The sequence below is a fragment of the Cyprinodon variegatus genome, unplaced genomic scaffold, assembly GCF_000732505.1.
Source record: "Cyprinodon variegatus isolate N-32 unplaced genomic scaffold, C_variegatus-1.0 Scaffold195, whole genome shotgun sequence".
Classification (NCBI taxonomy): domain Eukaryota; kingdom Metazoa; phylum Chordata; class Actinopteri; order Cyprinodontiformes; family Cyprinodontidae; genus Cyprinodon; species Cyprinodon variegatus.
The window spans coordinates 824,309-833,395 of NW_015150648.1; the positions used below are offsets into that span (position 1 = coordinate 824,309).

General features: G+C 35.0%; 1 protein-coding gene across 2 annotated transcripts in view; it reads left to right on the top strand.

Moving 5' to 3' along the window:
* Positions 1-1,784, top strand: part of gng4 (guanine nucleotide binding protein (G protein), gamma 4) — a 21,529-nt gene extending 19,745 nt beyond the window's left edge. For both annotated transcript variants that reach the window (XM_015379572.1, XM_015379573.1), the window contains exon 3: positions 563-1,784. In XM_015379572.1, the coding sequence (XP_015235058.1) occupies positions 563-691 (129 nt within the window). In that variant the 3' untranslated portion in view covers positions 692-1,784. The remainder of the gene's footprint in view (positions 1-562) is intronic.
* Positions 1,785-9,087: the final 7,303 nt, after the last annotated feature.

Genomic DNA, 9,087 nt, shown 5'->3' on the forward strand with positions numbered 1-9,087 from the left:
TCTATCTATCTATCTATCTATCTATCTATCTATCTATCTATCTATCTATCTATCTATCTATCTATCTATCTATCTCATACTGATTCATGTGTTTTGTTTGTTGAATTGTCTATCTGCTTATTCATTCATTTATTCATGAAACGAGGCCAAATTTAGCCTCAGCATCCCTTTGTTTTGAACTGGAAATGATGATTCATCCTTTTATTTTATCATGTCTGGATATTTGTTAAGAACTTTACACACATCTACCTAAAACCTAGAACAGTTGCAGGTCGTTTAAAATGCTACTTTCCAAACCAGTTTTATAAAAACTCCCAAATCCAGAACTTTATGGGAAAGAATGAAGTCATTTTGTCTTGCTTTCTTCAGCCTATCAAACATTTATTTACACTGAAAATATGAATTTTCAACTTTAGAGCTTGTGCTTTCATTATAGAGATTATTTGAGAGTATAGAAAATGTCAAATAGGTATTGAATTTGGTTAATTAGGAATCTTTTTTAAATTTTTTATAAACATCAGATCACCGTTGCACATCTGTTCCCTCCGTGTCATCTTCCCAGGTCTCCAAAGCAGCTGCAGACCTCATGGCGTACTGTGACGCCCACACACGTGAGGACCCCCTCATCGTGCCTGTCCCCGCCTCCGAGAACCCCTTCAGGGAGAAGAAGTTCTTCTGCACCATCCTCTGATGAGCCGCCGCGGGAACCTTTCCAAGTGCGGGCATGGCGTTGCCTGGCTTCTCTGTCTTCACCACACCTGAAGCTACTGGCCATCAAAGGCATTGAGTGGAGTTTTGCCTGGTGGACACTGTTGTTGCTGGTCAGCTCTGTCTTAGTGGCTGAGGGTTTTGGGGGAGTCAGCCACCGAAGTGGCAACCCAGTGAGCGTTACCATGTCTTGTTAAATAGGTTTGTTATTGCTTTGTTGTTAGAGAACAGCCTTGCTCAGTGCTTTAACGAGATGAAAGATGTATTTTCCCCTTTTTCTTTTTTGAATTTTCTTGTGCTAGATCAGAACTTTCCTCAGGAAACAGAATATTTGCTCACCGCTGTAAGTTTTCAAACATGTCTCCCCTTTAACTTTATTTAGTATAAAGTTTTTGCATTCGTACAGTTTTGAACATGATTTATTTTCCACCCGGTCTTGAGGTTGGATTTCTAAGCAGCATTGGCCAAAATTGGTCACCCACTTCTTTCAAATTTCTCAGAAATTAAAAATTATATTTGCTCTTTAGTGTAGAAAATGTGACTCAAATGGAGACTTTAACAGCTGCAAACTTGACTTAGATTCCTCCTTTAAAGACTTGTGACTTGACTGACTTAACTTGGACTCGTGGTTTTCTGCTTAATTCTGATTAAGAATCTTTTACCTGCATAACTGGATTTAATTCAAGCTAATAAACGTGCTCTGACGCCTGATACAGCACATATTATCCTCTGAAAACATTTATTTAATTAGTATTCATGGACTGTTGGATATTATTCACATTAGCTGTTTCATCGCAAAACCCCCAAACTTTTCCAAATAACTTTAACTTATTTTTGAACAAAGTAGTCTTAGATCAGCTGTGCCACAAAAATATACACTGATCATCAAAATAAGAGCACCTCCTTTCTTTTAAAAACGTTTAGAAATCCTACATATTGTCTCACCTACTTATGCCTCATGGTTTAGGTTGAGAAACATATTTCAAACATATATAGTGTAGTGTTGTCTTAAGAAGTGAACTACTTTTAACCACAGAGATAAACAATCACTAAACAAACAGTCATTTACTAATTCATAATTTAATTATTTAGTTAATCCCTTGTTTTTTTTAATTTATATATATATATATATATATATATATTAGAGCTGAAACAATTAATCGTGATTAATCGATGATTGAAATAATCTTCAATAATCTTTATTGTGAACCGTAGTATATAGCCCTTAAACTGACAGAGCAACCTACTCTGAGCAGTAATTATATAAAAATTGTAAAAACAATATATAATCATTTTTAATTTAAGAGAAACAACCTTTTTGTCTGTCAATATGCTCTATCCAGAACCCCTCAAGTGGAAAATCTTAGTTTCATCTGGTTTAATTGAGTAAAAAATCTTCTTTAAGGAACATTTGGCTATCAGATTATTAATCGATTAATCGAAAAAATAATTGGCAGATTAATCGATTTGTAAAATAATCATTAGTTGCAGCCCTGATATATGTATATATATATATCTATATATATATTTCTTTTTTTACTATATTTAAGACTAAAATTATATTTACTCTATTTTGAACAAGTTTAAATGGCTTACGGCAGTTTTTTTTTAGCTCATTTATTTAAATTTCTAAAATATTAATGTTTGCTAATGTTACAACATTAACCAACTGTTAATTTAGCAGATACTACTTTTGGCCCAAGGACGAACACTTTAGGAAATGCATTACTGACCTACACTGTTGGAATGACTGAGGAAGACTAAGACTAAATAGTTAACCTTTGATACTGATAACTTGACAACTGAGTTGGGGTAAAAAAAAAAACCTTGAGATTCATTCATTAAACCCTTGAAACCCAGATATCACTTAAATCCCAGAGACTTTAGACTTCATGAACCTATACGCTACAGACCTGGAATGTGACAGACTCACATTTAAAGACGAGAAAGAGTCATGCTTTGACTGCAATTTTAATCCAACATATTTAGGTTATAGTTGCACACAGCAGCTCTGATAGGTGTTGCTCTATATACTGATCATACATCATTCACTGACCATAGGTTTATAATATTTTATAACAGGTAGTCCTTTTATGCTGTATTATCAAAATACTGACCATATGGATATTTCTCTTGCAGAACGCTGCATTAAACATCAGTACAGTGTTATAGCTGGCATGTATTTAAAGTAGAGATGCAACAATCCAGTTTTTTTCCAATACGATACCTGGGCTGAGCGTTTCGGCCAATATCTGATACCGATTCGATTCAACTGTAAAAAATAGTTACGAAAGGTAACAAATGAACACAGATATAAGCATACTTTGTATTATTTATCAACAGATATGCAGAAAAAAGAAAGAAAGAACAGTTACAGGTGTGGATCTCAGATCACCAAAACCCAAATCCAGCTAAATAGTCACTTTGGAACCGATATTTGATCCAGGTATCAGATATTGGCTCTGCGAATCTCTAATTTAAATAGAAAATGACTTCAAACTTGACTTGTGAGAAATTACATCACTTCAGTCTGGCACAGGCAAAGAAACTCAGTCCTGTAATAAATAATTTTATTCACCCTGAAAATAAGAGTGAGAGGCTTGCAAATGAGTTCTGTGCATGCACAACTATTTAATCTATTTCTATAAAGATGGAACAAAAACAGGCAACATCTTTAAGGTTAAACCAACCAACTTTGTTAAGAGATTTATTCATGGATCTGTCATTTTCTTTGGTTTTCTGTTCGATTTACCTTGAATTAGTTTTATTCCTTTCCAATAGGAGACATTCAATTTTCAGGAGGTGTTTTCCTCCTCTGTTTTCTGGGTCTGTTTCCTGAGACTGGTTCCCGTTTGCCTGTCTTATAGAGTGAATGGCACGGCCTTTGACATTAATGCCGGACCAGAGGCCTGCATGTTTCTTCGCTCCTCCTCTTTTTGACAGCTCCCTCACTTTCCGAGGGACTGTCAGTCCTTTAGATTGTACAGTATGTTACAGTGCCAATTTCTGTGAGAGCTGTGTGATTCTCACCCTGCAAGCCCGCTGTCCTTCCTTTCCCTTTTATTTGTTTCGGCAGAAAAAGCACACTGTCGAAAAAAACATTTCCTTTACATAGTAGATGAATAGCATTTGCTAATTTTTACAATAACTTGTTATGATCGTTATTATTATTATTATTATTGTTATCGGTAGTAATATTGAATATTTGTTGCACAGCACTGACAGCTACATGACGTGTAGTGCTACTCTAAGCTTGTATGAAGAAAAAACTGTTTATAAATTATTGCAATTATTGATACTATCTCTGTATTTTTTAAGAACAACAGTTAGGGTTGTTTAGATGATATGATCCCTTTAGTGGCTCAAACCTTTTTTTTCCTGTATAATTATGATAAATTTCCTCCAGAACAGCAGCTGTGACACAGGTTGCATCATCAGATCATTTGTAGGACAACAAACGTTTTGAGGTTTTTGTTTCATAACAAGATGGTGCCAAATCTACAATAGGAACTAAAAAGAGTTGAATAATGCATGGATCTGTTTCTGTCTACAACAGAGAGCACTGTTATTATATAAAATATTGCATTGTCATTGATTTGTATGGCTGTTGCAGTGTCAGATGCTGTTGTTTGCTCCTCTGGTGGAGATATGTAAATCAGAAAAGCTTTCAAAAGATTAATATGTCCCTGTAGAGTTATAATCTGACCTTTGAAATTTGTGAAAAAATTGTCCTATAAGTTCATTTATATAGCAAAGAACTAGTTGTTCTTTTCTGCACATATTGTCCTGCATCCTCTGTTGTCTTTTAAACTTGTTCTCTGGGATTTTTATAGGATTTACAACATTTACAACATTGTTTATATACATTTTTGCTAATTTCTTTCTTTGGTAAAACAAAACAGGCCCACAGCATTACAGAACATCTACCATCAGGGGGGGATTTACCATTAGGCAATACTAGGCAGTTGCCTAGGGCCCCAAGTTCCTGGGGCCCCATAAAACTCTGTTTCCATGTATGGTTATTACAACTAATCCTTATTTGTGCACATTAATTATGTTTTTGATAAAAATCCTTTGGCTAAAATGCCATCAGAACGCTGATAAATAGAGAGGAAAAAGGGACAAGAAGAGAGGAACAAAACCTAGAACAAATAATGGATGTCTATTCTATTAACATTTCTCTATCTGTAGAATGGGTCTGTTTTATTGGGGCCCCCTGCCTGTCTTTGCCTAGGGCCCCAAATTTCCTAAATCCGCCCCTGTCTACCATACTCAACAGTTGGGTATAAGATACCTCTCTTTTCCCCCTCTTTTTTGTGCAGACATTTTTAAAAAAGAATCAGCTTATCTGACCAGAGCACGTGGCTCTAGTTAAAATCCCTGATGAATTTTGAAAATTTAACAATTTAGATGTTCAACATTCCTCCTAAACCACCAGCTGGCCTGTAGATACCTGTTCTTACAAAGACATCCTGACCCTAAGATGGTATTATTTGCAATACATTTGCATCAGTTTAATGGCTTTAATGGTTTTCAAGTCTTTCTAATTTTGAAGACCAGCAAAGAGGAAAGGACCTTTTTTTGTCATATACTCACCAATAAAATGGACATTCCTAGAGAACCTGATCCACTGAAAAAGGTAAAATATAAACAAAACAGATTTGCTGTTTTGGTAATTATTCAGCGAAAAGGTAATTTTATTTTTCCAATTCATTTTTCCCTCCACCATTTAAACAATTAACCCAAATCAAAGGGCTGTATTTTTCAAGCTTAATCCACTGGAGGAATACACTGCTGCAATTTGAGATTCATTTATTTTACGGCTGTTTACACAATCTTCACCAGTGGTGCTAACAATGGTAGTCTGCACAGAATGATCTCACAGGAGCCTGCATATGTCAATAAAAGGTGCAACTGTATGAACGGTGATATGGAGAAAAAAAGCATTTTAATAGAAGGCTTTGTAAACCCTTTGAAGAATCTAATGAATTAAAGGAAAACGGTAACCCATTTGTGTCTCTGCGCTTCATGTCTCTTCTCTTTGAGGTTTCCAGCCAGTGTCTCATCTTACTGAGTGCATAAAAGGCCAAATGGTTGAATCTCGCAGAGGAAACATGTAGCTGTAGTGTGCAATGGAGACCTCCTGTGGCTGAGCTGAGCCACGGGCCATCTGAATGCACTCTACATCTGTTGTGACACTTAAAAAAACAAGCCCACAAAAAACCCATTATGATTCATTTTGGCCTCAGTTTTCCCCTTAAAAAGCTCACAGAGGAGAAAACTCTGCATGCAGAGCCTTGCATGAAAGATAGACACATTACCTTTTATTAATATAGGTTTTGATTGTTGCTGTTATTCTTACCTGCATTGTGACTATATATAAATTCCCACTTTCCTCCCTCATATACTCAAAACGTTTTTTTTCCGCTATTCATTTTAATAATTCAGATATGTTCAATATATATATATATATATATATATATATATATATATATATATATATATATATATATATATATATATATAGATTTATATTTATTTATAGAGTGCAAAGTCGGATGTTTATTTGCATTTTTATAGTTATAGCGTGCAGCCTATGAGAATCAAGTTTAGTTTATTAGAAAATCACATAAAACCAAAAAGTAGAAAATTAATAAAACTAATGTTTTATGGTCATATATGGGTTCCACAGTTCTGGGGAGGCTGCTGACTCGAGATGTCCTGCACACTGACACCCCACAAGGATGGTTAAGCAATTCCCAAAGAAACTGGATGCTGACTGAGAGCTTTATGGAAACATTTTAAGGGAAAATTAAATGGAAGAAAAAACTGTGGATAACCACCTTAAACGATGGCAATTACAACAGGATTTTTTATGAAAACAAAATCAGCCTCCTGATAACTGTCCATTTTCTGTTCTGTAAATTAGCTCAACATTTGGTTTTTCCTCAATTTTGCATGAATTGCTCCATCAGTGCAGCATAACATGGAAGGGATCAGGCTCTGGGTCTGCTGACGTTTTAACAAACATAATTAAATGCATTGTTGTTCTGGTACCAAGTACTGTACCAGGACCTGCTGCAGAGAAAAAATGTCAGTATAAAGCACCAGAGGGAAGCATAAAGGGCTCTAAAATGTCCTGCTAAGGTACTTTATTTTAGATAATCCAGTTGGCCAATACAAGAAGAGGCAGTAACACAAAGTCTGCACAATAAACATAAATATATATAACTCCATTGCCATATTATTGTAGGCCATAAGCAAAGTTTGGAATAGAATAAATGTTTGATATTTAAAGTTTCATGAAGTTTGCTTGGCCAGTTGGACAGTCTTACAGCAGTAGATGCTGATTCTGGACAGAAATGAGGTAGCCCAAAATAATAAAGGTCACCGAGTAATGAATGCACAGATAAAAACAAGCAGATATGATATTGTCATTTCCCCACTTTTAATACATAATCTGAGACGTTGATTTTCAGAAGAAAAGCTAAATTTGTGTTCATCTGAAAGATAACTGGTTTCTCTGCTGGATGAGCGGCTTTAAACATTTTTGCATCTTGTACCAAGGATATATAAGTGTGTACTATAGTGGCTTTTGAAAGTCCACCCTTTGTAAATCTCTTGTAAATTCTTAAATGAGATGTGCTTTGTGTTTCGCTGAAAGCTGTGCCATCCCTGTTTTTTGCGCACCTTTTTCTACGGCACTTTTTTCTTCCACTCAGTTATTTTTTTTATATATTGAATATAGCACTCTGTGATCTTTTGCATAGGGAATCAATCAGGGTCATTTTTTTATCAAAAAAATATTTTCTTGATTTAATATAATATGCACATCTCATTTTATGTTTTTTTTTTTTATATTAGCTGCCAGACAGAATCATACATACAGTATTACCAGAAATGAAGGCTTGAAGTAATGTCAGCTAGTTTATAAAACTTTTTAACTCATTTGAATTGAAAGCTTGAAATAAATAAACCTTTTAGTTGTTTCAGGGTTCATTAAGGTGCACCTGTACATTCCAGGATAAAATAAAACTGGATGATGTAACAGATTACATTTCATGAAAACAGCTAATGGTGTGTGAGGGTTTTTGTATGATGATGTAAAAACCTGGCATCTCTCATTGATTTCTATCCTCTAATCCTAACGGATCAGGGTATGGATAAAAACATGAGCCGCTATGAAGGAGGATTCAGAAGCCTTGGGACGAGCCGTGCTGCAGAGTATCAGCCGTATATTTCTTTCAAATCAAAGGCTGAAGAAATACATTTTCTCTGTGAGTGTCTGACAATGAATGATGAGGTCCTGCGTGAATACAGTGTGTTCTGAGTGCAGCTGCTCTCCGTTAGTAATACCTGATCAATGCACAGCCACACAGTCCTGATGAAAGGGACTTTTGGTGCTGTTTCTATGAACTAATACCAATGTTGGTTGTTAGATGATACCAACTAAGGGAAAAATACTGATAAATATGAAATTCAGATGACTAATTTAACTCAAAGTACAATGCCGTCTGAGTTGAGATTTTTGGGGGGTTTTTGCATCTCACTGTGTCCCCAGACTGTTGATTTTTCTGAAATATACCGTGTACTAAAAATAAATTTGAAATTCAAGAAATAGACTTGGTATTATGGGGAACATGATTTTCAGCTGGGACCTGAATGAAAAAAGAGAAATTTATAGAGAATGCAGCAGATCCTGGATGCTGAGATGCTGTAGAGTAAAAGGGAATAAGGAAAAAACATACAGATACTCATACCAGCTGAAATGGTGATAGACCCTTAGTGTGTGTGTATGGTTCAGAATATGAATAAAAAGAGAAGTGGAAGGAAAAGCTAAGGGAGATATAAGGAGGACGCTACAGTAGAGCTAAATGAAATCCTGACTGCTATATGACGAGGCTGCATGCTGTAAAAATCTTAATTAATCTGCCTACTGATTTTATCTAAAATTCTGTTCTTCTGACTGTGAAATGCATAAAGAAAATTGTCATTAAGGTGGAATAGTCCTGCATTGAACATATAAAAAACATCCTTCCCTCTTCTGCTGGAATCATCTAGAAACCTACCATTATTTTGAATATTTATATAGAAAATGTTCTCTTCTTCTTTGCTTTTTTTTTTATAACATCACTTCTTCTCAACTTTTTGGTATCTTGACAATATCTATTAAAAAAAGAAGTTTATGAACATTTATGAATTCATATTTTTTGAGCAGATCAGAGTGTCTACACTGTAAAAAAATCAATATCTAGATAAGTCATTTTTTCTGAAAATAAGTGCATTTGTTCTTGAATTGAAAAGAGACATTTTGCCAATGGAACAAGACAATTTACATTTAAAATAAGAGAATGCAACTGCATTGTCTTATTTCATGTG